This window comes from Equus asinus, chromosome 24 (genome assembly GCF_041296235.1).
Source record: "Equus asinus isolate D_3611 breed Donkey chromosome 24, EquAss-T2T_v2, whole genome shotgun sequence".
Taxonomy (NCBI): domain Eukaryota; kingdom Metazoa; phylum Chordata; class Mammalia; order Perissodactyla; family Equidae; genus Equus; species Equus asinus.
Window position 1 is genome coordinate 28,226,448 of NC_091813.1, and position 27,756 is coordinate 28,254,203.

General features: G+C 45.5%; 1 protein-coding gene across 7 annotated transcripts in view; it reads right to left on the bottom strand.

Moving 5' to 3' along the window:
- Nucleotides 1-5,766: 5,766 nt before the first annotated feature.
- The window catches only part of BACH2 (BTB domain and CNC homolog 2), a 333,924-nt gene continuing 311,934 nt past the window's right edge, over nucleotides 5,767-27,756 (bottom strand). For all 7 annotated transcript variants that reach the window (XM_044757188.2, XM_044757187.2, XM_070496287.1 and 4 more), the window contains 2 exons: nucleotides 16,591-16,797; nucleotides 5,767-11,932 (listed from right to left, as the gene is read on the bottom strand). In XM_044757188.2, coding sequence (XP_044613123.1) covers nucleotides 11,450-11,932; nucleotides 16,591-16,797 — 690 coding nt within the window. In that variant the 3' untranslated portion in view covers nucleotides 5,767-11,449. The remainder of the gene's footprint in view (nucleotides 11,933-16,590; nucleotides 16,798-27,756) is intronic.

A 27,756-nucleotide genomic window follows, 5' to 3' on the forward strand; every position in this document is an offset into this window, starting at 1 on the left:
TGTGTTTTTCTTCTGATTTCTAGGCACTCTTACATGGTATTATATTAACTCATTATATATATATATGTATATAAAGATTTTCTCCCAGCCTGCTTGTCTCTTATCACTGTTTATGTCATCTTTAAAATTTTAATATTATATTAAATCTAAAATCTCTATGACTTCTAGTTTGTTTATCTCATTTGGGAAGGACTTTTTCGACTCAACATTATTAACAAGGGTTATTAGATGGGTGATTGGAGGGTGAATGGTTATAATTTATTGAAAATTTTGGCAGAAAAGCTCTATATAATATATCATATTACATACTATATCCTTTACCAAAGAATCTAGAGAAGGGAAGACACCTACTTTATTGAGGGCCTGATTGTGGTCTAGACACTGCTACATGGGCTTCCTCACTGTAAATAATTCCCACTTTATGGATAAGGAAGTAGATGACTTGTCCAAAGTCAGGCAGTTAGGATGCGGTGAAGCAGTCCTTGGAACGTAGCAGGGGCTAGATTAATATTTACTGGACAAGTAGACGAGCTAAGATTTTACCCGAAGCCTGTCCGACTCAACCCAAGATGCCTCCTCTCGACCCCATTACTGCTTCTTGCTCTCCCTGCACAAGGCAGCCTAAGTTTAGCATATTTTTCGGATCAAGGATAGGTTATTGCAAAATGGAACATTCCACATTTGGATCAGTTTTGCCCTTTCACATTATATAAAGTCAAAATTCTGGCTAATTGTGGAGGGGACAAAAATGGAGCTTTGGAAAATGTTGGCCTTTTTAGTCTTAGACCTGGATTTTGGACAAAACAACAACTGGAGTTGGAGAAAGAGATGGCAGGTGGGATTCAGACCTTTCACAGTGACGCTGTCAGGGGACAGAACCTCTCACGTGGGTGTTCACCTCTGGGGCAGCTTAGAGAGAACTGTCTACCACAGTGGGTTTTGTTGGGATCCCTGGTGTTTGTGACATATATAGAGTCCCAGGTGGGTGGGCAGGACTGACTTTTACAAGCCCTTTGAGTCTATTTTGTTTTGTCTGTTTGTTTTGTTTCTTATCTCTTTTAGAACATGCTTCTAGAACTTTCATCTATTATGAAAAAATAATGCATGCCTGGGGCCAGAAAAATGGACCCAGGAAGAGCTGGCATCTGCAGGAGAAAAGCTGTGCCTTTGTCACCTCAAACTGTAGGAAGAACTGCAGGAACCACTTCCCTCCAGAGTCACCTGTGGGGAAATGGTGTATACAGGGCACTCCCAGCTGGGCTCACCTCCAAGGAGACCCTCCCTGACCCCGCTTGGCCACACTGCCTGAGGCAGGGCTGGAGCTCAGGCAGGGAGGAGCTCTACACCATCAGAGAAAATCTAGGGGCAAGAGCTGCTGCCTCCCCGAGGGGAAGAGGCTTGGGCTATGGCTACTCCCCCAACCCAGCAGCCCAGCGGGACACGTTGCCGAGAAAGCCCTCCAGCTCTGCAGTGGCAGCTGCAGCAGCAGTTTGGGCCCTTGAACTCGTTCCAGAGCAAGCTGGGAGCTTGCCCTCAGCCTGGGCTCAAACATGCTTCCTGTCTGTAAAGGAGAGGTTGACGAGGAACTTTTCCTTCTCTTCCTGTCATCATTTCCTGGGGATGAACCAGCTGGATTTTTGTGCATAAATGCCATGACATAAAATATTGATCACAGCCCTGGGAAACACTCATGTTGCATGACTTTATCCTTCTGCTGGGATCCTGCATTGTCAGTGGTGATGCCATGACTGTGGGCCAACAGGTGCCTGGCAGGATCTCATTCTGGACTTCCAGGGGAGCAACTGAAGCCAACGTCTCTTCCTCACCCTCCCCGTGGTCCTGAGCTATCCAGGAAAGATGCATCAAAAAGCGCTTAACACTTCTAATGAGCACTGAGACACGGACAGCTGTGTGACGAGCACTAACCATCCAATCAGTGAAGCTCGTTAGCTTGTTGTTACTGTCATAAAGAGCCATAAAGGTGGGCTCAGTTCCCATGGAAGGAGCCACTTAGCTCCTCCATCCTCCATCCCATGGCCAGACTCCCCTAGCCCTGACCACTTACCTTCTAATAAAAGCTTCAAGTTATTAGGAGAATCAATTTGGCCCAAAGTCACAATTTGGCCCTGCATCATCCATGTCCTGTGAGCTAAAATCCAGACCCCTTAGCCTGGCACACACAGCCTTCAGGCGCTGGCCCCTGCCTTATCCTCATTCCCTGCATCATGCCCCCTACCACAGCTGCTTGCAGCTTTCTTGCTCCTCCTTGTCATTGCCCATCCAGCGGTGGGCTGCTGAGCAACCTCCATCCCCTGTGTGCCTGCCTTTTGGGGACTCATTATTTCTGATGAAGACAGTTCCAGCATCTCCTTCTCAGCCAACTGTTTCCACCCATCAAGACTTTCTTTGTATCAGCCTTATAGTAAATATAGTGATGGGTACCTTTTTTTTTTTGGTAGATGATAGATAATTTTTATTTTTTGCAGAAGAGGCACATAGAAGATGCATCTTATTTCTAGGAAGCACCTTCTAACCGTCAGAGGTGAGCTCCCCATTACACCTTCTGTAATGATATATAAAAACCAGCCTCTTTCTGAGGCTGGGTGTGATTGTTAATTTTATGTGTCAAGTGGATCACTAGGTGCCCAGATATTTGGCTAAACAGTACTTCTGGGTGTGTTTGTGAGGGTGTTTCCAGATGAGGTTAGCATTTGAACTGGGGAACTGAGTAAAGCAGATTGCCCTCCCCAGTGTGGGTGACCATCATCCAACCTGTTGTGGGTCTGAAGAGAATAAATAAGTGAAAGAAGGGTGAATTTCCTTTCTCTGTTTGAGCTGGGGCATCAGTCTTCTTCTGCTCCTGGACCGGGACTTATATCATGGGCTCTATAGTTCTCAGAACTATGCCCCTAGCTTTCCTGGGTCTCAAGCTTGCAAAAGGTACATGGTGGGACTTCTCAGCCTCCATAATTGCATGAGCCAATTCCTTATAATAAATCTCTCATCAATCAATCTGTCTATCATCTATTATCTATCTATATCTATCATCTATCTGTCATCATCTACCTACTATCATCTATCTATCTATCATCTATGTATCTACCTATCATCATCATCATCTATCTTCTGTCTGTCATCATCTATCTCCTATCGGTTCCGTTTTTCCAGAGAACCCTGACTAATACACTGGATAATCGCCTGGGATGTTGCAGAAGGGAGCCCAGTGTTGGACGGGGCTGGTCTGTGCTTCTAGCCCAAACGGCTCCTGAGTCTTCTGTCCTCACATTTTGCAGAGGTGGAAATGAGGTGCGGACACATGAAGAAGTGTGATCTGTTCCACAGTGGGTTGGTAGAAGAGCCAGTGAAGACCAAGTGGTGAAAATGACACTGGGACCAAGCCCAAACAGGTGCCATTTTAAAGGGCAGACCATATTCCAGGTGCTTAAGACACATTATCTATACCTTGTACAACTGTGTAAAGTTATTGTTTGCCCCTGCTTTATAGGTCAGAGAAGGCTCAAAGAGATTAAGTAACTTGCCCCACAGCTACAGGTCACAGAGCTGATGTGCCTGCTGCGCAGCTGGAATTCAAACCCAGATCTAGCTGCTCCAAGGCCCATGCTCCTCCCAGGAAGCCCTGCTCTCTCTCTTGTCCACAACAATCAGCAGCCTCCAGGCAAGGATTTATTTGTACATCTGTCTGCCCGACTAACCTGTGATAGCTTTAAGGATAAGGCCTGTGCATTTTAAATCCAGGATGCCCAGCATGTAGCACAGTGTTGGTTGAATGAATGTATGTTATGTATAGATGCCAAGGATGATACATTACCCATTGCTTCCAATTCTCCAGTTTTTATTCCTTATTCACTGGTGTTCTGTCATGTCTTGTTAACAGGTTTGTTATGAGAGACTCACTCAGAAAGCTGTGTGGCCGTGTTTTTTTCCCATTTTTTTGTAATTTAAATTTCCTTCACCCTCAAAAGCCTTTACAGGGTGAACAACTGTACTGCCCCATAGAGGATAAAGGATTGAAAGGACCCAGTATAAATGTAACGTCTCCAGTAACTGCTGGCGTCTCTCTGAAGGTTTCTACCCATTGCTTTAGGACGAGGGTCACTGTCTCAGGCATGCCCTTGTATCAAAGGGAAAGAGTAAAAGCCAGCCATGGAGAACCAGTCATGCCTCTGTCTGGTTGACTCAGAAGGCCAGTATGTTGGGATGTGTAGGAGCCAGGGGTGGGTGTGGGGACAGAAGGCATCATGTTCTTCAGTCAAATGAAAGGAAAGACACTTGCATAATGGGATGTGGGATGGACAGCTGTCTAGATCTCTCTGGGCTTTGATTCTTTGACTACAGGAAGTATCATGTTCATTTATACCAGGAAGGCAAAGGTGCTCAATGGGGAGAATTGGAAACCCGTTCCACTCTGGGCCCCACCACAAGCTGGTGTTAAACATCAAGTACTTTCTTGCTAATGCATCCTCATTGAGGGGGCAGGGAGGTGGGGGAGGGTTGAAGAAGAGTGAAAAATTCAAGAACTATTTCAAAGAACAGCTCAGTTATTTCCAAATACCGACAACAGAACTGCTGGCAGGGCCTGGTGTGGGGGTAGCTAATCTAAGAATCCTCATTGTGCCCTGGAAGGAGCTACGAATCCCTCTGAAGGTGCGCATTCAAAGCAGGAAAGACAACGGCTGCTGCCGTGTGGGGCTGGCAGTATCTGAATGCTTCTCTTCCGTGGGACACAACAGCTTCATTCTGTAGCCAACCACGACTGCCGTTCCAGCGACAAGCACAAATGTCAGGGTTGAAGGTCAAGTGCCCATCAGTTCTAAATGACCAGGTTTCCTACAGAACATTTTGGGACTGTGACTCATCCCTTTTTCCTGGAATGGACTGAATAACTTCATTTCTGTATTTTACCTCTCACACCTAAAACGTTATGATAATGACATTTTCTGAACGGTGCCCATTTGCCAACCCCGTGATATGCTCCCTGGCAGCCCTCCTTGATTCAGCAGGCCGCCCGTGGAGACCTGCCTAGAGGAGAATTCAGCAACTTTTAATTTTAGTTTTCCCAACTGGCAGATAGGGTGCGGCCACGCACTTCTTGAAGCTCAGATTTCGGCAGTGCTGCACCCTCCCCAGGTAACGTGAATTCACTATTTACAGCCTCACTGACAGCTCAGCCAGCCGGCTCCTGAGACCAGTGTCACTCGTGGTCATCTGGACTGCCCACCATTCAGCATCTCGTTTTCCCTTTACATCAAAATCCAAGACTCAAATTACCAAATACATCTTTCTGGTTTAACTGCATTTAACTGTATCCTAAACTTCTTGCCCTGCAATTCATTGTATCTTGGTGTTGGTTTAATGTCCTTCCCGCATTTACTTTCATTTAGATTTTTGTTTTAAATTAAGCCTTTGAGATAATTGTGTAGATTCACACGTTATTGTAAGAAACAATACCTTTCACCCAGCTTCCCCCAACGGTGACATTTTCACAGCTACAGCACACTATCCGAACCAGGAAACGGGATTTAATGCCTTTTATCTACTTTCATAGGCACTAGGGATTTTTTAAAACTCAAAGCTGAGGAATCACAGTGGCATTATCACATTTTTTAGATTTCTAATCAGATAAATCAGGTAGCAGGTGAGGGTCCAAACCAGAGGACGAGACACGGCTTCTCTGGGAGAAAAGATTTCCTAAGGGCCCCCAGCTCTGTGATCCATAACACAGGGATAGGAGGCAGAGAAAATCAGTTTACAATGCATAATGATATGTCTTTATTTCATCAACAGAAATGGTGTCTAGACAAAATTCAGTTAACACTAGCAATTCAACTGAGTGAAAATTTTTTTTTTGCACAATAGTGTATTTACAATGAGTAAATGAAGTTTCAATTCATTAGTTCATAGCAATGCTTTTTTCCCAAAAAGGTAAAAATTCTTAGTTACAGAGAATAAGCATCAACAGCCATTTCATTTTTACAATAAAAACCACAAGAAAAACCACAATCACTTAGAAAAAAAAGACAAGCCTAAGAACTAGTACAATAAAATGATGCACTGAATTAAGTTACATTAATCGCATAGAATCTGTGTAAAAAGTATGTAGAAAAACACCTGATGTAACCTGTTACAGTCGTTGACCAGTTATGAGAGGTACAGAGGGTTATACAGGTAGATATGTGTGAAACTGTCCGTATTGTTCGACCTGGGGAGGAAGAGAGGAGGGGCTGCAGCCCCTTGCATACACTGAGAAGACCCTGTTTTGAATATGGCCTCTGGAGTTTGTAAGGCATTTATTAGAGGTGCACTTGCATCAGACTGGTTCTGGAACAAATTCTCACAGGCCCTTTTGGCCTCACAAGCAAAGGTGGTGCTTGCCTCGCATGGCTCACTGTGTGTAACCAGCACCCAAAGCTCCTGGATGCACCTGGAATCTTCCTGATCACTCACTGCTAGTGGCAGGTCTTTTATGACAGAGTGTGAATGGGCACCCCAGCATTGACACATGCAAAATGCATTGTTAGGACTCAAGGGGTCACTCCTCTGCCTCCAGACATGTTTTGGTAGAAGACTTAGCATCAATCTGTAGGAAAAACCCTCTTTGTTGAAGTCCCTTCACTCTTTCCTGATAAAGATGTCCATCATCCCTATGGGAGCATTTGGCACTGAACGCGGGTCTACCTGAAATGAATGGTCTCGGTGCACTTCTGCTTCTAAGGAGGGCCACTGTTTTATCTGAGGTCAATAAAGTGGAATGAAAATGAAAGCCAGAGTCGCTTATCCATTGCTTGAGAGTAAAATGCATACACCACGTCACAACATTAAATCAAGTCTACGAAAGTGGGCCTCTGCAACCAAGTGGGTATTCTTCACAAAATGGCAGCATATCACAATCAAAATGCACTGATATTCATTTGATATAAATATTATCTCCCAGGGTGGAGTGTAGGAAAATACTATACACTTACTTTTCTTTGCAAGAAATGTTTTTGCACCGTCAGTTGAATAATTTATCCTCAATCTGCCACCATAGGTCTTTTCTATGTACAAATACTATTTGCACACACTATCTGTGCACAGATATATTCTATTCTACAGCATCAGTCTTTGATGCTTGGGTCATGAGATGGCTCGGGCAGTACTGCAAACACGCAGCTTGAACACAGAATGCCTCCACACACACAGATGGTCTGCACGAACACCGACCCCACACAGGGCGTTGTGCTGTGGACTGACTTGGCAGGGACTGAACCTACAACAAAATCCTCGATTTTGCGAAGAAACACTAACTCATCACACAGTGAACAGCTTTATTCTTAAAAAAAAAAAAAAAAAGTTCCTTAGTCTATTTACAGTGATTTGAGGACAAAACTTGATTCTTCCTCCTTCTGGATCTGTGACTCCTCCAAAACTATAAGCAAGAGTGGAGCAGTTTGAAGTCATTTATTAAGCAGCTCCTACTTCAAATGGGGTGTAATGTATAGAGACAGGTAGCCAGATCGGGGTTTGAAAGAGCCTTGTAGGCTTGTCCTCATTTTGAGAGGATTAGGCTCCTCCATAGCACGTGGAGCAGCTCGTAGGGGCAGGACCAGGCGGTTTCTTGAAAGGTTTATAATTTTATTTGTTTCTTTTTCTTTAATGGCAATCATAAAGTATTAAAAGAGAAAGTGTAGGTTTAGACCTCTTGACCGCACTGCCCGTCACACTGCGCCCCTGACTTCAGCAGTCCTCGCTGCAAGTCCTGGAGCTGGTCCCTGCCCTCCTTTTTAAGGAGAAGGGGCAGTTGGCATAGCAATCACTAGCCTTTTTTTACTTCCTTGGGAAAGCAACACAAGGATTAAATCCCAAATCATAGTGCATCTTAAAAGCAGCATACCTTTAGAAAGACAGTTAATAAATTACTTGTACAATACACAAAATAACATTTCTACTGCAGCATCACCTCTGACGCCTGAGTCATTATTCGGGAACCCGGAGGAGAAGTGGCAGGTTGGCCCAGGAACTTTGCCAGCTCTTTTGTTTGTTTTTGCAACTGTTTTGTTCCAGAATCAGTATGTCTTGAAGTTTGATTTTATTCAAGGCACCCCCAGATAACGCAGAGAAACAGACACATACAGCAAAACACTCACCTGCCCGCAGCCTGAGCAACCTGAACAAGGGAGGTTGTCTGGAGACAGAAGCAGAGCAAAGGCAGATCAAGGGGAGGACTAGATTCAGGCGGATGTTAATTAGCCCCACAGCCACCTCCACTGTCCCCGTGTCCCTATAAAGCATGCTGCCCTGGCTACCTGGAGATTCCTAAACAGTCCATGGCTGGAGGGTCCTTTATTTTTGTAAGGAACGACTCTTAAAAACACAACTAAATGTCAACATGCTGTGCAAACACTATCCCTTGCTGTTTACTGCTTTTCTTTATCATAAAAGACATGGGCTTCGCCAAGGGATCCCAGAGAAAGGAGACGGGCTCCACTTGAGGCCATTTGGATTCTGGCCCCCAGCTAGTCCTCCCTTTGAATCAACCCAGAAATAATTTTGACAAACACATGGTTCAGAGTAGTAAACACAAAGACGCGTCACATAAACAATTGCACAAAGCCAGTCGCTGTTCTTGGTAGATAGTGAACAAAATAACAACAACTTGTTAAAATATCTCTCAGAAATCGAAAGAGTCTTTTGAGCAGTGTTTTTAACCAGTTCCCACCGCAGGGGTTTGGTGGGGGAAGAGGAAGAAAAGCGAGGTGGGGGTTGGTGGGAGGAGGATGTGGGCTGGGTTAGGGTGGAGAGAAATAAAGAGACCCCTCCCCACCCGGAAACGGCTGCCGGGCAGGTGTGCAAGGACCCAACAGCAGAAAGGGGAGCGGACGGAATGTGGTCAAGACTACCAGTTGCACATGAGTTGTCACCAGGGTAAATCACGCCAACAAGCTGGTTTGGACCTGGTTATGATATGAGCAGAAAACATTCGTTTTTTTTTTTTTTTTAAAAGAAGAGGAGGTCACTTAAAAAAGGCAACAAGAGAGTTAAAAACAAAATACTGTTGGCTGACTCTCCACCGTAACACATGCCTGTGATGCATCAGGCGATTCACATTGAGTCTGAATTCGAGCTGTCACCAGTTTCCCACGGAGGCAAACCTCACGGTGCAGCACAGAACCCTTCTCCTGGGCCAAGAAATTCCAACAACCGTAACAAAAACGGTGGCTCTCACACAGAGCTTTATCAAAATCTGTCTCAGACAGGCACACACACGTACATACACACATGAGAAAGAACAAAAACCCAGAGGCAGGTTTTAAAAGTGGAGCTATTTTAAAAGAAAAGCCTTTAAAAAAAAAAAAAATCCTACCGCATGATCCAACAAATTTCTGGCATCCATACATATTTAAACATTTAGCGCTAATATTTGTACAGAAAAAAGTTAATAATACTAAAACATATGTTACTATGATTTCACTTTTCGCCTACATCATATACTAATTTCCCCTTTTACATGCAGCTTTAATATTGTCCAAACAATGGCACAAATAAAGAAACAAAGTCAACCATCTAGTCCCCACTGCCCACCACCCCATCCCCACATCAAACCATTCATCTGGGACTCTCCCCAAGCCAGGCTGGAGGGCCCACGGGAGGGAGGGAGCTGGTTCCTCCTCCTTTGTGGCTGCGGGATCTGGGCACACCTTCCTGTAAACGTGCCAGGGGCCAACATGCCCCCAGAGCCAACGGAAGCTGCTCTGTGGGTTGCAAGCCAACCAGTTTTGCAGCAAGAGAAGAAAATTATCATCAGGTGAGGGTAGGTGTGTGTAGTGGGGGCAGGGGGCAGGGAGGCCTCCTGGCCATATCTTGTCCAAAGCCTGGAATGAAATTTGCCTTTGGACAAAAGACCAGTGGAAAAACCTCAGAATTCAACTCAAAGCATCTGGAGAAGGAAAGGAGAAAGAAATGTTTCCGCGTGCATCAGGAACAGACCTCAGGCTCACATCTGCCCTGCTCTCTCCTACTCTGGGTGAGCTGCACTGATCCCCTTAGAGGCAGGACTCCCAGGGCTGCTTCTCAAATGCCCTCAGGCGAGATGTCCTGGGAGGCTGGTCCTGGGCAGGGAAGCTGGGTGGCTGGTCAGCCAAGTCCTTCAAAGGAGAAGGTCCTACAGCACGACACTTCCAGGAGCAAGCAGAGGCTCCAGGAAGTGCTGAAATGAATGGGACTTACTCCCTGCGTGAGCACACGGTTCTAACTCGATTTCTAGGAGCCGATGCCTGCTGAGCTCTGGTGTAAAATCAGGAATTCCTGCTGTTTGGATGCACTTTTGAGTGAGACGTCCAAACTCTCTCCCCACTCGGGAATCTGAACATCCGGCATCAACTTTGAACTCACGAACTGCATTTCAACTTTGCTTAGGGAAGGGTGGGGAGGAGGTGAAATATAAAAATATTCAAGCAGTTTATTGTCTATACATCCTAGGATGAATTCATTATTTGGCAAGATTGTTTTTCCTACATAATTATCACCTGAGTGCTTTTTAATTAGCTAAAATGTTTTACTTTTTAACTAAAAGCAAAGAATATACAGTATATTTGAGCTATACTGAAGTTACAACTTCATTTAAGAAAATAGGTTTGACCCAAAACTCAGTGCAAGTGGCAGAGTTGACCATGACTGTACAGTATCTGCGAGAAAAACACAAACCCACAATACTCACATGGCACCAGTGGATGGTGCCAAAACCAAACCAAACAAAAAAAAAGGCCTGAAGTAAAACCTCAAAAAAAGCTTCCAACATTGACTTCTATTCATAAATAAGTACAAAGTGAAATTGAACTGTGAAGCAAGAAAAATGACCATGACAGTTACGAAACTAGTTCTAGCCTCAGAGACAAAAGAAGAGGAATGTTGAAACCTGTTTATCAATGAGAAATGAAGTTTCCAGTTTTAGGATGAGAAAATTGAGGCATGCAGGACTTTTGCATATGGAGAGATATATATATTTTATATATATATTATATATAATATGTACAGTCTAGCTATAAAACTTTGATGTGTATAGAAGCTGTCTTCAATGAAAAAAATTGAACATTCAGAAGAAATTCCTGAGATAGGGTTTGTGACATGGGCCACTGAGAAAAAAAATCCGTGGTTGGGTCCTAGAGGTGTTTAGTCTATCCCTGTTAAGATTGAAATTAACCCACAGACAGACAGTGTCATCACTGCTGTCTTTCCTTGCCTGAGCAAGGGGTAGCACCATTGTGAAGGTAACTATTTATCACTCCTGCTTGAAGAGAGGAGGGAATACTTAGAAACAGTATTGCTGCTAAGACCTCTGTAGTGTGCACCAAATTCCTTCTTGGTTCTTCAGACGACAGATGAACAGCGCCACAGGCTGACCACAGAACACCTGGGTGGGGGAGGTGTGAGAACCGGGAGGCAGGCTGAGTCACTAAGTATAATCTTTCCTGGGCTGTTCGTCAGTTGTACACTTATCAGTCATTTCCTGGCAGAAGTCCACAGTCACTGTCTGGCTCCTGGGTTCAAGGGGAGGTCCTCTCTCTGAGAAGGTTCCAGGGTCAGGGCCTTCCAGCCTCCTCCCAGAAGTACAATTCTCTGAGGCGTTGCTGGGTGCCCAGGGCGGGCCAGGGGGAGCTGCGCCCTGCTCCAAGCAGCAGGGCACACTGTCCCCCACCGCACACTGGGAGGCAGCAAGGTTCTGCTCGACACCCAAGGGCGCAGGGTTAATACTGGAGGCTGTGGGGAGACCCATGGGTCTGAGGACAGGGCAGTACCGATGCAGGGCCTGGATCTGCTCGGGGCTCTGGATGTCTCGGCAGACTTCCTGGGAGAGGCAGGAGAAGTTGTCCAACAGCTCCCCCATGCACGCTTTCAGCTGATTCCTCTCTGACAACAGCTTCTCTTTCTCACACACCTGGACAACAGAAAATAGAGAAGGCCCGGTGAAGCCCGAATCGGAGGACATAAGACCTTGTTTCTGGGGGTTTTCCAACCTTTGTTTTTGTATCCTACATTACAGTGTAACTCCTGAATGAGTAGGTCAGGATCTACAAACTTAAAAAATATACATCTAGGGAGCCTGGACACAAACTTGTGCCAAGTATCCCATCCAGAGGCAGATGTGCCACTGACTCTGACACCTTCCCTGTGGCATCTCTTCATTCCTCTCTGGGCCTGGCCACGCGACCAGCAAAATCACCACCAACCAGAAAACTACAGGGAGTCAAGGGTTCAGTTCCCTGGAATTTGGGGGTTTGCAGAGAATCAGTTGGAAAACTCTCAGTCCCAAAGCCCGTAGTTGAAAATCTTCTCCAAGTGTATTAGGTTGCCATTTTTGAAGGTCAAGAATAATCAACCAGGGGCCAGCCCCGTGGCCAAGTGGTTAAGTTCGCATGCTTTGCTCTGGCAGCCCAGTGTTTCGCCGGTTCGGATCCTGGGTGCGGACATGGCACTGCTCATCAGGCCATGCAGAGGCGGTGTCCCACATGCCACAACTAGAAGGACCCACAACTAAAAACATACAACTATGTACTGGGGGGCTTTGGGGGAGAAAAATCAGGAAAAAAAATCAACCAATTTCAACCATATGACATTCTGGAAAAAGGCAAAACTATGGAGACAGTAAAACGATCAGTGGTTGCCAGGGATCAAGGGGCAGGGGGCATGACCAGGTGAAGCACAGAGGATTTTCAGGGCAGTGACAGTACACTGCGTGACACTATAATGGTGAATATATGTTATACGCTAGTCCAAACCCATAGAATGCACACCACCAAGAGTGAGCCCCATGTAAATTATGGGCTTTGGGTGATAGCGATATGTTCATGCAGGTTCACCAATTGTACCAAATGTACCACTCTGGTTGGGGATGCTGATAATGCAGGAGGCTGTGCACGTGTGGGGGCAGGGGGTATATGGGAACTCTGTATTTTCCATTCAATTTTGCTGTGAACCTAAAACTTATCTAAAAAAGAGCCTGTTTAAAAAAAACCCAATGAAAATTACAAAAAAAAAATTTGACCATTGGCAATTTCACATGGTTCAACCCAATGTCTGCAGGCTCTGTGGCCTTTGCAGCAGACAGACTGAACACAACGATCCTCTTTAGGACAACTGGAGACTGTGCATGAGTCTCAAACACTGACTCTCCCTGGCCACAGAGAGGGCAGACAGAGAGGTGTGGAGACCGAGCCTAGCGTACTAGTCCAAGGTTCTGAGATGTTTTCCGTCAAGAAAATCCCACATAAGCTCTTGTGTTACTGAAATTCAACACCCCATCAGAGAGATGAATTTCGCCACCAGAGGGGAGACTGACTACGGTTTTACATAACTACTTGTGTGAGGAGAGGGGAGGTGGCGGCTCCATGAGGCACACAGAATGACATGGATGAAGAAACCGGACATCTGAAGCAGCGTGAGTGAGTCCGCACCACCCCTTCGCAAGGGTGAGCAGGAAGGGGAGGAGAGGACGGCAGAGAACATGAAGTGGGCAGGGGGAAGCAAACATCCGACACGGGGCCCTCTACACGGGAGCCGCATGCATGAACGTGAATGCAATCTGGCAGGCGGTGTGGGCGTGTGTGTCGGAGACAGAGATTTACACGGGGAAAGGGCACCTGCTAAAATATTTATAAATTTATCAAGAAAACATGTTTTAAACATGAAAAATAAACAGATGTACAAGTGCAACTCGAGAGAAATACATTATGCAAGTCTGGAAAAGCTGAGCGGCATGCGGGAGACAGCGTGGGAGTGGGGAGTGAGTGTGTGTGTGCTACGGACTCGCAGGGTGGCATCGGCCCGCCAGCGCCATCCCTGCCACTGGGACCAGGCGAGTGAGCACAGCACCCCAGCCAGAGGGTGACGGGTAAGAAACAAAACACATCTGGGAGGTCTCCTTGGGGAAAAAAAAAGTCTTACACAACCTGGACCTCCTTCCCTGTGACCTGGAAGTCTGCAAAGTGAGAGGAACATCAGCCATTCCCAGGACGGGAATCTCAGTCTCAATTTCACCACATCATCTTGGCCAAGCCACTCCCCCTGACCCCCCAGAACTGATCTTCAAAACGTTCCGGGCCACTTCCTAGGGGGGAAGAAACTGAAGGGCAGTGGGTGACAGTGTCTTGGCTCTCTGCAGGAAAGGCAGCATAAATCAGGGCCTTAGTTAAAAGCATGAAGCTCCAAGCCACAGATGTACCTTGATGAATACGTGAAACTCTCCCTCAGCAGTGAAACGCGGCACATTATTTAAGGGGTTTCCAAAAAAGTGGGGGGACAACTAGGAGGTGTTCTCTTGGTTTTTCAGCTGAGCAATATTAGCCAAGTGTTTTAGATACCTGCCTGGCGTGTGGCTTAGACTTTCTTACTTGTTCAGTATTACAGAACTACACGGAGAAAGATGCTACCTACAAAAATCAGGCAGTTCTCAAGTACGGCGATTAGTGTTATTCTAGTACCTGAAGAGGAGCACGGGGCTGGAATCGTCACAGACACGTGCTTAAGGCCTTGATGACTCGCACCCAGTGGGCGCAGCCTTCCTGGTTCCCTATCTAAGCCCAGAGGCTTTCAGAGGACCCACACTCATCAGCAGCAATGTCTTGCTTCCTTATGTGGCTTAAATCAAAAATTGTTATTGTTGTTCAAACAACATTAAATAAAAATTTGAAAGAAAGAAGGGATTCATAATCTCATGACCCAGTCACAATTTCCAATAAATTTCAGGGCAACAGATATTTCTTGAGAGGCTTCAACTGGCCTGCACTGGAGATTCAGAGATGATCAAGACACTGTCCTTGTCCTGAGGAACCTACCATCTAGTGCCAGGGGCTGGGCAGACACACACATACACAGATAACACAAGATGAACGTGATAAACATGAAGCCAGACGTCAGATGAGGGCAGCAGGGGCAGGTGCCCAGCCTCACGGGGGACTCTGGAAAGGGGCTTCCTGGAGAAGTGACAGTAACCTGACTCTTAAAGAACAAAGGACGCAGTTAGAGAAGAAAACAGTCAAGGAATGTCCAGGGTAGAGGCGAAACGGCAGAGGCACGAGCCCAGAGGTATAAACCATAGGAGATGCAGGGAAAGTGCAGTTGGTGGGATTTCAGAAGGGGGCCGTCCCAGGAAGGGGGGGCAGCTACAGACTGAATCGCAGACAGCACGCTGTGCCTTGCCAAGGAGCTTGGGCTTTATTTTGTAGGTGATGGGGGCCACTGACCATGAGCAGATTTTCCCTGCTTGGTGGGTATTAACTAAATTAAAAAGAGAAAGACCCTGAGGTCCAGGACTATCTTGACAACACGTAACATTTACTCACACTTTTCAAACACCTTGTCTTGCTCTTAGGTTCTCATCAGGACCGCGGCTTACCACGAGGCTAAGGATTGCCATGTGCAGTCTGAGGACCCACACTTAGATCATGACCGCATTAGGGGGCCTCACTCCTCAGCCTCACCCAGACACGGCACCTGAGATGAGCTGCTGCTACTGGGCCAGCAGAAAGGTGGAGGTGAATGAGGGTGTGCTGGCTACCTTCAGAGCCACCATCAGGAGCCAGATGCCACCTGGATTTACTTCTTGTCGCTTAAAGTTGCTTAGCAAGGAGAAGGGGGCACAGACGTCTGAGAGAGGGGCGGCTAGCGAGAAGAGAGCTTCCTCCCTGAGACAAAACACTCTCAAGCACAGGGAAGAGGTGACAGCCACTTGGAGGCAGAACTGCAAAATCAAGGACCCAGGGGCTGCAAAGGGCTTCACGAGATCATGGGGCAGTGGGCAAGGGTGTCTCTCTAACTACACTCTTCTGTGGGGGGTCAGGAAAAGCAGTGGTGAAAACACAAGATCTGGAGCCAGACAACCGGGTTTGCACTCAAGCTCCGCCACGACCTGAGGAGTTACTTACGCTCCCTGCCCTCTGCTTTCCTCCTCCACAAATGGAGATAAAGTGGAGCTGAAGTCATAGCGTTTGATGTAAGCATTAAATGTGCTCACCGCAAAAACAGTTTAGAATAACACCTGGTCCATAGATGAATGCAACAAATGTTAGCTCTCAGTACATGTTGAATGGAAAAGAAAAAAGAACTCTATACGTACGGCTGAAGGATATAAAATGTTCACACACTATTACACACCCACACAGACACACATACTGCAGATAGAAAGCTATTATTTCTGTTGAGAAACTTGTTTAAAAATAAACCCTAAGGCCAGCCCTGTGGCCGAATGGTTAAGTTCATTTACTCCGCTGTGGTGGCCCAGGGTTTCGCTGGTTTAGATCCTGGGTGCGGACATGGCACTGCTCGTCAGGCTATGTTGAGGAGGCATCCCATGTGCCACAACTAGAAGGACCCACAACTAAAATATACAACTATGTGCTGGGGGGATTTGGGGAGAAAAAGCAGGAAAAAAAAAAAAGATTGGCAACAGTTGTTAGCTCAGGTGCCAATCTTTAAGAAACAAAACAAAACAAAACCCAACTTCCCTGAATGGTGACCCTTCTCTCTGCTTCTCCAGCCTTCACTACTGTAACTTTGCATCAGTCCTGGGTACTGAACGCAACGGACAGGTCAACTCACCAGTTTGCGGATTTCACATTCTAAATTCTGAATACAGTCCAGTTTCCTCTTGCGGCAGCGCTGGGCCGCGATGCGGTTCTTGCTGCGCCGCCGGACGTCGTGAATGAACTCTAACTGTTCTGAGGTTAGCTTGTGCATCTTAATCATCATCTGGAAATCGTTCCTTGGGAGGTCTGTGATTTGATCTACAGGAAAGGGAAGTTTGACCTGAAACCAAGAATAACAGAATATGATTATGGCAGCTGGATTTTAGTTTAATTCTGGCAGATAGAACACCAAAAAATGGTAAAACCTCCTTTTAAAGATGATCAAGTAATATGGAAATTACTGAAAGCAAGAAGTGATTAATTCTTTCCTGTTTCAGATACAAATAAGATGTAATATTCAGATAATCAAAGAGAACATGAACACACAAATTATAATGTCATTATCATTCCTGAGATTTTTGAAGCAAAAGGCATGGAAAATATCAGAAAATGTATAATTTTTCATTGCTATAGCACCTTTGAAGGAGGGTTTTGTAGTTAGTTGAAACCTACTTCCATAAGACAAACAGCCTCAACTCAATAAAATGACAATTTACAGACAGATAGCATCTAAGGAATTATCTAAAACACTTGAATGAAGAGAGCATGGCACACCTGGAAGATGCTGGAAAGATGAAGCAATCAGCATGATTCTTGGTGACAACAGCATCAAGGGAGATACAGGGAGATAACCTGGATAGGCTACACCAGTGTGGACCAGGAGTCAGAACCAAGCTGCGGTCCTTCCTACCAGACCTGAGACCTCGGGCCAGTTACTTCACTTCTCTGAGCCTCAATTTCCTCATCTGCAAAACGGAGCGTGCTTTTTAGCTGCACGGCGCTAGACAAGTTTTAGGCACTTTGGCAGACTGTATTTTCCTAAAAACACCATGGTCATCCCATCTCACATTTTCTTTTACAACATCGTGTTGACCTTCCTCTATCACGAGGTGGGATGCATGTTCCAGCCTCTTGACCAACACAATGCAGCCGGAGTGATGGTGTGTAACCTCTGAGGCCAGGTCATAAAAGGTGTTGCAGCTTCCTCTGAGACTGCTCTTTCCCCAGCTCCCATGCCTCACGGACACTCAGGTAGCCCTGTCAGAGGCAGAGAAGAACTGAGGTCTCCAGCCAACAAGCAGCATCACCTTGCCAGTCATGTGAAGGAGCCACCCTGGAGGTGGATTTGCTGGGCCCAGTCAGACCTCCAGATGACTGAAGCCCCAGCCAACATCCGACTTGAACCTCACGAGATATCCCTAACCGGAAGTGCTCAGATGGGCCACTCCTGAATTCCCGACCCACAGAAACGGGGAGAGATGCTAAATGATTACTGTTGTTTTAAGCCATGAAGTTTTGGGGTGATCTGTTATGTAGCCATAGATAACTGATGCATAATAACATTATCAGCAAGATTCCTACTTTCAAACTCTTGACAAATCAAGGCATAAAGCTTTATCCAAAGAGAGGACACTGGCCTCTGATGGGATGGATCTCTGTCCTCATATTCTGCTAAATGCTTGCTTACAACCCCGTGGTGGTTTGAAATATTTCTTAAGAAAAGAACTGCAACCGTCTAGGGCCTCCTCAGCACCCATGAGGTGACAGAATGACGAGAACACAGGCCTGCACCTTCCAGCAGTTGGCCACCACCCCCTCCAAGACTCTCAGTGATGACGCAGGGATTTCAGGGCTCAGTTCTGGTTCTGTTTCAGGAGCTCCTGGAGGAGGAAGGTTGTGTGTTGCTTGGCCAAGGGATGCAGTGTCTCCTAGCTCAGATCGCTTCAATCGTGCTTACAGTAGTGTCTACTTTCGACGGCCCAGCAGATGGCACTGTAACCCCAAACTTCCTTCCAGCGCCCGCCCAGCGCTGTCCAATGCAAACAACGCGAGCTGTGTACGTGCTTTTACATTTTCTAGTAGCCACGTTAAAAGAAGTGAAAAGAAACAGGTGAAATGAATTTTAATAATATATTTAGTTTAATGCAATAGATCCAAAATATTTTCAACATGTAATTGATACAAAAATCACTGCGATGTTTTACTTTTTGGGGGGCACTCAATTTTCAAAATCTCAGGCATATTTTACACTTCCAGCACATCACAATTGAGACCAGCCACATTTACAGGGCTCAACAGCCACATGTGGCGTGTGGTGACTGTATTGGACAGCACAGCTCAAGAAGACTGAATAAACAGACTCAAGTGAACTTGAGTAATCAGAAAAACGATGGGCGGGTCTGGTTTCATCAAAATACTTTTGGGTAAAGAAACCAACCCCTTGTTAATATTCAGAAGCTGCAGTGTTCTGTCTGTGTGGTTCAGGGCAGGGAGACGAAGGTATTTTCTCCTGACCTCAGGCTTTTTCTTTGGTGGCATCAGAGGCCGGCAGACATGAGTCCAGATCCCAGCATTTGTGGCTAGTTAATCCCCAGGCACAAAGGCAATCATGCTAAGTGATCATTTGATTTTCTGTGGCTGGGTGCAATTGCTCTGTCAGATTGCTTCAGAGCTCAGAGCCTGCTGGTTGGGGCATTTGCTGCAGGCTCCCAATGGGTGCTCTGATTCAGCTTCCATATGGTGAACTCTGTCCCATGACACCTGCAAAATCTAGGCCCAAGACAGCAAAACTGCAACAGTGCACATGACCCCACTCTCCGCTCAGCCCTGCTCCGACTGCGGAAGATGGGCCGCCAGCACAAACAGCTCCTTGTTATGGCCCGGGAGAGGGCTTAGTCCACAGAGCCGTGTTTGTACATGGCTTATGATGATATGAAAGAATGTTTGATTTCCCTTTTATACCCTTTGGATAACAGACACTCAGATCCTGGAAGGAACCTAAATGACACAGAGGTCTGTCTGTTGGGGACACGGATGTCTCTACACCGGGCAGAAGCCTTGTTTGCACGGCGGAGGTTGCAGCTCTTCTGGGCCTTGTGGATCTCCCCCTCTGCTGACAACAAAGCAGTTCGCTTCTGCTCTAACTTGTGCTTATTTCCAGAAAGAATATATACCTAGAGTTCAGGCCACAGGGAAAGTCAAAAGGCCTTCTACACCAAGAGCTATTGTACTTAAAATCATCCAGACAGTGAATATAAGAGACCAGGGAAACAGGACAGAGGTTGACAGGAAAGAGGAAAAATCAGCAACGCTAGTTTCAAAGTCCTTGAAGCAAAAGGCCATAGAAAATTTCAGCAGAGCTGTTGCAACTCCAGCTGCTTTTTAAGGAGGTCAAAGGAAAAGAAAATAGTCAGCTACAGATTTTCTTCCATGTGAAAAAAAACAAAACCCAACCACTCTTTTTTCTTTTGAAAAGGCTCTGTTTGCCCTCTAGCCAGGGAGAAGTGGCATGGACGACCAAGAGGGCAGTCCTAGGAGTGTTCTTGGAAAGTCACGGCGGTAACTTCACCACAGCTGTTTGCTATTTTCAGAGTAGTAAGTTCCAAGCCAACGGGCATCTTCCCTGGAGATAAACAGCAGCCACAGACCCCCCTCCTGGGGCTGGGAGAATATTCCATTCTCAGGCTTGGAGGCACCCAAACACTCCCCAAATGGGGCTCAAAAGTCAGCTAATGAGGGGCAAGCCCCAGTGGCCTAGTGTTTAAGTTCAGCACGCTCTGCTTTGGCAGCCTGGGTTTGGTTCTCTGGCATGGACCTACAGCACTCTGTTAGTGCCCATGCTGTGCTGGCGGCCCACACACTAAAAAACAGAGGAAGACTGGCACAGATGTTAGCTCAGGGCGAATCTTCCTCAAAAAAAAAAAAAAAAAGAAGTCAGCTAATGAGACTTGGCCTTGGAAAGCTGACACACAATGAGAAGGTTAATGCCCTCTCCCTTTCTTCTGGTGAATTCTTACAACCCAAATAGGCCCAATAGGGCTTACCATCTTATTTACTGTCCCTGCACACACCTATTCTTCCAGGATTTTGCTTCTCAGCAGCGGTCTGGTTTTCATTCACCAGACCCTCATAAATAGTGCAGAACACCCAACTTGATAAGATGAGGAGTCCTGCCAACTGCCACCATCACCTGGCTCAAGTGCCAGCCGGCTGGCAGCTATATTCAGCCGACCACACACAGATAAGGCTAAGCACGGAAGGCATTTAGGCTAAGCAGGCTGCGGAGAAGGGGAAGGGCCTGGGATGGAGGGCACTGATTTCTCCTTAGGCTCGGGGTGGCCACACAGGGGCTGCCCTCTCTTTGGTTCTCAGCAGAGACTCGGAGAGTCAGGGGCAGCTGCTGAGTTAGCAAGGCCAGGGCCAAACGGGGCCCCTGTGTGGGCATTGCAGCTCGCATAGTCCGTTCCTGCTGACTCTACCCAGTGCCACAGTGCTCACTCTTCTCTTCCCTCTGGAGCACAAGAGGAGGAGCAGGACCTGCGCTGGCCTCCTGAGCAGTGACCAAAGGGGGCCAGACCATCGGGGGCTCTGGCTCTTGAGCAGTCAGTGAAATGAGTGGTCCCTGCAGTGGGCCGAGGGACCTCAGGCCCCAGGAGCTGGCAAAAGGTGGGAGGAAGCTGTGACACCTGAAGGGTCAATGAAACTTCAATATTCCTCCTCGAGGGCCTGACCAGGGGATGCCACTGGCCGGCCCCTGGGGTGCCAGCCCCTCCTTCTCACCAGGCATAAATCAGCCATTCCCCTCCTCTCCCCTGCCAACCACCACCCCAGTTCTGTGGCCAAAACCACATCCCCTCTCTCCTAGTTAAACAAAAATATCCCTTAAAAAATTATATGAGAAATATAACTCCTTGCAGAAAATTCAAATATGAGGCAAAAGAGGGGAAAAGTATTCCCCCACAAACAATGACTCTCTTGCTCTGGTGGGCTTCCCTGAGATCTGTGTTTTCTCTGCATGTGTTTACAGGGTGGTAACCAGATGGACTACAGCCACCTCCCCTCACCAGGCCTCTGAGCCCACCTCATATACCTGGTGTTCCTGATTTGCTGGATGGGGCTACTGCAGAAGCAAGACAGGGACGTAAATGTTGCAGAAAAAGCCGAAAACAAGCATCTATTTCCTCTAGAAATCCCAGTGGAAGGTCTGTGAACCTTCCTTCCTATCTTCTTTCTTGGTTTTACTACCAGATGTTGAACAGAGGCTGGAAGAATTGGATCATAACTCAGTACCCTGAGCTGTGGTAGTGCAGTCAACTCTCCAAAGCCTTTAACACCTATGCTCTTACAAGACACTCAGATCTCTGTAAGCGGGCAGGGGAGGAAGCAAGATGCCACTGGGCTGATGATTCCAGTGCTGCTGGAATGGGGATAGCCAGCTCAGTGCTAGGCAGATAGATGCCAATGACAAAATCTTGCCTCCCGGTCTACGAAGTGTTTCCTGTACAATTGTCCTTCTATTTTCTATGCTCATGGTCCAGTTTCTGGAACAAACACAGGACACCTGGGATTTAGCTGTGATACTGCAATTAATTAGCTGTGTGATCTCAGGCAGGTCTGTTGTTTCTCCGTCCTGAAGTTGTTCAAGGATGTGTGGGTCAGAGGGAGATAATGCCCACCCTACTTGGCATATAGGGTCGCCATGAAGAATAAAATTGGATAATAGATGGAGAAAGCCTTTTGGAAGTCTGAATTGCCTTATGGATGTGAAGTGTTAGCTATCATTTCTGTTTATCAGCCTGATCTTTCTTTATCACATGGTTTCTCCTTCTAGACATACAGTACGCTTTGAATTCCAGATGCTAACATCTTTCTAGACAACATGACACATTGTTTTAATTAAAAATACGGCTGACTTCTATGCTGCCCAGCAAGGTTTTCCTTTTATTAACCAGATCAATTACAGACACTTTTAAAAAGACGCCTGATTTAACAAACCACAAAAATGATTGTAAAAATTCTACATATGTCTGGAAGCCAGCATTTGGTTGGAAGCGTTAGAGTCAGACACGGCTCCTCTCTAACATTTCAGTGTTTGTTCTGGACCTCATTTCTCTCTGCTCCCCACGCCCCACACAACACACATGTATACACATATTTGCTTTCACACTTCTATCCATGTCGACATGAAACATGTTAATTAACCAAGTCCAACTAATCAATACTTTTAGCTGTGCAAATATATGTCTTTCTAGTGCTTCTTTTCTAAAACCCACAATTAATTAGAAATGTTGTGGTACAAAACCGTCTCACTAAGAAGCTTACTACTTGGAAAATGCTTGTGACTTTTCTATAGTTTTCAAATTTTAAAACCGAACCTGTAAACCACAATGAGATAGCACTTCACACCCACTAGAATGGCTATGGTAAAAAAAAAATGTACAGTAACCAGTCTTGGTGAGGATGTGGAGAAACTGAATCCCTTATACACTGCTGGTGGGAAAATAAAATGGTGCAGTTACCCTAAAAAACAGTTTGGTAGCACCTTAAAAGGTTAAACATAGAGTTGTCATATGATTCAGCAATTCCACTCCCAGGTAGATAATGAAGAGAATTGAAACCATATGTCTACGAAGAACTTGTACACAAATGCTCACAGCAGCATTATTGATAACAGCTAAAAGTGGAAATAACCCAAATGTCCCTCAACTGATGAATGGATCAACAAAATGTGGTATATCCACACAGCAGAAGATTATTCAGCAATAAAAAGGAGTGGAGAACTGATACATGATAATGTACCCAGTGGGTACATCGATGGCAAGGATAAACCTTGAAAACATTATGCTCAGTGACAGGAGCCAGACACAAAAGGCCACATATTGTAAGATTCCATTGAAATGAATTATCCAGAACAGGCAAATCTATAGAGACAGAAGGTAGATTAGTGGTTGCCTGGGGTTAAGGAGATGGGGCAATGAGGAGTGACTGCCAATGGATATGGGGTTTCTTCTTGAGGTGATGAAAATGTTCTGGAATTAGACAGTGGTGATGGTCATACAACTTTGTGAAGCATTAAAAACCACCAGATTGTTCACTTTAACAGGGTGAGTTTTATGGTATGTGAATTATATCTCAATTAAAGAACCTGTGTAAGACACTCATATATAAAATTAAAACATTACAGAAATACATAGAAATGAAACTTTCTCAATATTCTCTCTCTCTAACTTTGCCTCCTATTTTTATCTCATTTTCTTTACTGGCTTTATTATTTATAATATCTTTATTTAGGAAGTAAACTAGGACTTTGTTATGCATACTGTTTTTGTTACTTTTTTCACTTAATAGGACACGTTCATTTTTTTCATCATTGGAGGTAAGAAGAAATTCCCCAAGTTGACTTTTTAAGTAACACAGCAAACCCAGAAGTCATAATGAAAAAGACTGATAACTTGATTACATAAAACTTAAATTTTTCTATACGGAAAGAGATACCATAAATAAAAAAACAGACTAGGAGAAAATATGGTCAATGTTTACAAGAAAGGGTTAACAGTCCTATATTTAAGATAAGTTTCCTATAAATTGATTAAAGTCAAACAACACAAAAGAAAAATGGGCAAAGATGTAAACTGGCTAGTTACAGGAAAGGAAATATAAATGGCGAATATACAGAAGAAAAGATGTCAACCTCATTAGTAGTCATCATTTTTGGCCCATCAGATGGGCAAAAATCAAAAGGACTGGTAACAAGTGGTACTAACTAGTAGGAACAGGGGGAAATGGACTCTCATAAATTGTTGAGGATATGTGAATTGCTACAACCTTTTTGGAAAGTAGTAAGGTAGTTATTTAACACGTTAGCATAATCTTGAACCCATTTAGGGGGCTCTGGCCCACAAAAATAAAAGCACCACTGCTAAATGTGTTCCCAAGAATGATTACTGCAGTCATGTTTATTAGCAGGAAAAAATGGAAGCAACTGGAATGGCTGTTGATAGGTCATAGCTGAATAAACTGTGACACGGGACCCGCGGATATTAAAGAAGCAGCCGTGAGCCCTACATGATTGACTTAGAGGCATGGGCACAGCAGATAGCTACGGGGAAAAAAGCTAGTTGCTGAGTAATTATACAGTAAATGCCTTCACAATAAAACCCAAACCCCCAGAGATGTGAATAGATGTTTGCATACTGTTGTAGGCACAGAGAAAGCCTGTTACATTTGGTATGTCAGGGGATAGGTATGCTGTGTTTGATTACTTAAAAAAAGAAAGTAATTTTAGAAAGCTGATGGTTGATAAAGGACAATACTGTGCTCCTTGAAGCTTTCTTCAAAGCTGGGGAATAGTTAAAAAGGATGAGAGAAGTCAATGTTGAGATGGGAGAGTTAACGGGGTATAACGAGAACATCTTACAGATAACTAGAACATCTTATAGGTACACTAACACTTTGCTCCTGACCTAACATTTTGGCTCCCTACAGAGATGGAGGAAGACGCAGTGGGAAGGAGCGTGGGCTCGTCAGTCGGAAGTGATGGGCTGGTGGCTTGCCAGGGGTGAGAACTCTTTCTTTGGTTTCTGACTCTGGTGTCTCCTTGGGGTTTGCTTGGAAGAGAAGTCACCTGGACCTTATACCAGAGCAGACTGGGGCAGAATGAGCCCCATAGATGTTGCTTCTTCTGGATCAGTTCAGGAAAACAAGTTATGATTCATCTTGTGAAGGATTTCCCTTCAAGGTTATAACTGAGGACAACCCTTCCACCAGGGTCAAAGTAACTCTTGAAAGCAAGTTATTAACTCAAAGAGGAGCAGTCAGGTCGAGTCCCTGAGACAGTTCTTTTTAAAAATTTTATTTATTTATTGTTTTGCTGAGGATGATTAGCCCTGAGCTAACATCTGTGCCAATCTTCCTCTATTTTGTATGTGGGTCGTCACCACAACATGGCCACCGACAAGTGGTGTAGGTCTGCACCCAGGAGTGGAACCCAGGCCACTGAAGTGGAGCACGCCAAACTTAACCACTAGGCCATGGCGCCAGCCCCTGAGACAATTCTTGGAAAACCTAATCTCTTCTACTAGGAACACTAAAATGTCAAATTGGGAACAACCTTAGGTTTATTACAACAATCTTGCCCAAAATGTACTACCAAGAGGGGCTAAGTGTGATTCCTGAAAAGGTGGAGAGCTTTGCTAAATGTCTCTTCTTTCACTTTTTAGAAATGAAAAGAAGACTTTTCTTTTTGAAAAGTAAAAATAAAAATATTTTTTAAAGCAGTGGTATTTTTTGAGGGGACATTAGTTCTGTTCTTGACTATTTTACGGGTTGAATGAGTCCTCCTTTTAACTGTTTCACTTAGAAAAAGTTCTAAGGTAGACAAGTGACATAGCCTGAACACAGGAAAAACACATGCGCTCTTGTTGGTGGCATTTAGTTCCAAGAAGTGACTTTAAGCTCTCTTTTGGGATGTTAGAGAAACAAAAGGAGAATTATCTGAAACTGACAGTTCCTTGAACGTATGTTCCTTGAACATACGCAAATGTCATAAAAACACAACCCCTTTAGCGAAATTGTGGGGCTCCTCTTAAGGGAGAGACAGAAAAACAAAGACTCGGAGACATTTGTCCTTTTCTTGAGACACCAATCCTTGGCAAGACACACCATTATGCGGATGAACTGGACCAGTGACTAGGCTTCTGCATCAGGGATGCTCATGAACACGTTCAGGCAAAAAAAGAAAACCTCACAATAGTTGTGATCAGAGCGAAAGAAAAGAGTAAGGAAGGAGAGAGCACAACCTTTTACTGTTTTCACAAAACCTCAATCCTCTCAGGGCAGGGACACAGATGTGACTCTGGCTTGTGGCATTGGGCACAACCCTCCACCCCAAACCAGAGGGGATATGGTGTATTCAATAGTTCCCATTCAAATATCCTTTATAATGTCTTTTAGCTAAATTAAATCCTTTCAGTATGTTTCTGTATTTCTCCATTTTTGCCAGGCAGTACAGAAGAGCTAGCTAGCAAGGAGGAGGAAGTGACCATGGGGCATTTCTGCAGCTGGCACAGGGAGCTTTGGAATCTATTTTCAAAACATGCCCAAACTAAAACCTCATGTGCTTCTTGCCAGTCTTGCAGAGGATGAATAAACCGCACGTGGCTCTGTGCAAAGCCACCTCACCCCACGTGGCATTTCTGCTGTCTGGTTGGGTTAACATCCCTGCTTTACTGGAGGCTAACATTCAGGGAGCTCAGATGCACTGAGGGACTGGCTTAATGTAGACCACGCTTCAGTTCCTCCCGTGTTTTTTGGGTAAGCACCTCTGAGGAGGGACCTCACCATGGGTTTGCTCACTCCTGCTCCTGACGCAGGTCTGAGACACAGGTGACAGTCTCAAGTTGGTTCCTCATCAATCAGCAAGACGGTGCCAGATCATGACACAGACTCCCTCAGACCTTTCCAGGTGCCTCTCATGTCACAGGGGGAGGGTGGAACACACGGGGCATCCATTCTTTTCTCTCCTTAGCCATGTGAGTCTTGCTCACAATGTGGCTGGTGTTGCTCCTGCCCCCTCTCCCAGCATTGGTAAGACACGGATGGAGCCTTTGGGAATTTTTATCTATAAAGCACTTTACTCTCAGGGTGGACAGAAACCGCTATGCAAACCCACTACTCCTCAAAATGAATTTGCACTGTTTGTGGGGAGCTTGGGAAATGATACATTATGCAGTTACGTGTGACTGACTAAGGTGCCTCTGCAGTGACCCTGGGACCAGGATGGATGGTGAGCTGTCCATCATCTGCATCGCACTGGACAAGGGATGGCCCCAGGGTCTCCTGTTGACAAGGAAAACCTAGAGGGTGCTGGGAGAGCACCTGTTTAGTCTGGGGCTATCTACTGTCAATCAATCAATTTTGAATTGATTCTACATTTTCCTTCACGCTGAAGGGGTGAGGAGCAAGGATGAGGGTGATGACTCCTTTCAAAGCGGATGGAGGAGAAAGAGGACGGGGCTGGGGGCAGATCTGAGGTACCTGAGCATTTCATGCATTAGACTTACTTTTTTCACTAAGCAGCTTCCCTCTGCTTGTTGAGCATCGAAATCTAGATCAAATATCATGTGCCTTCTAGGACGAAAGTGGTTAATTTGGAATCACCTTGAAGCATCCTGCCTCCATGGCTGGGGGAGGCAGTCTGTTCCTGTAACCTTTAATCTTGGCAAATGAGAACAGATTAGGAGTGGTGGGGGGAAGGGAGAGTCCAGATAAAGGACTGAGAGAGTGGGTCACATGCTTGAAT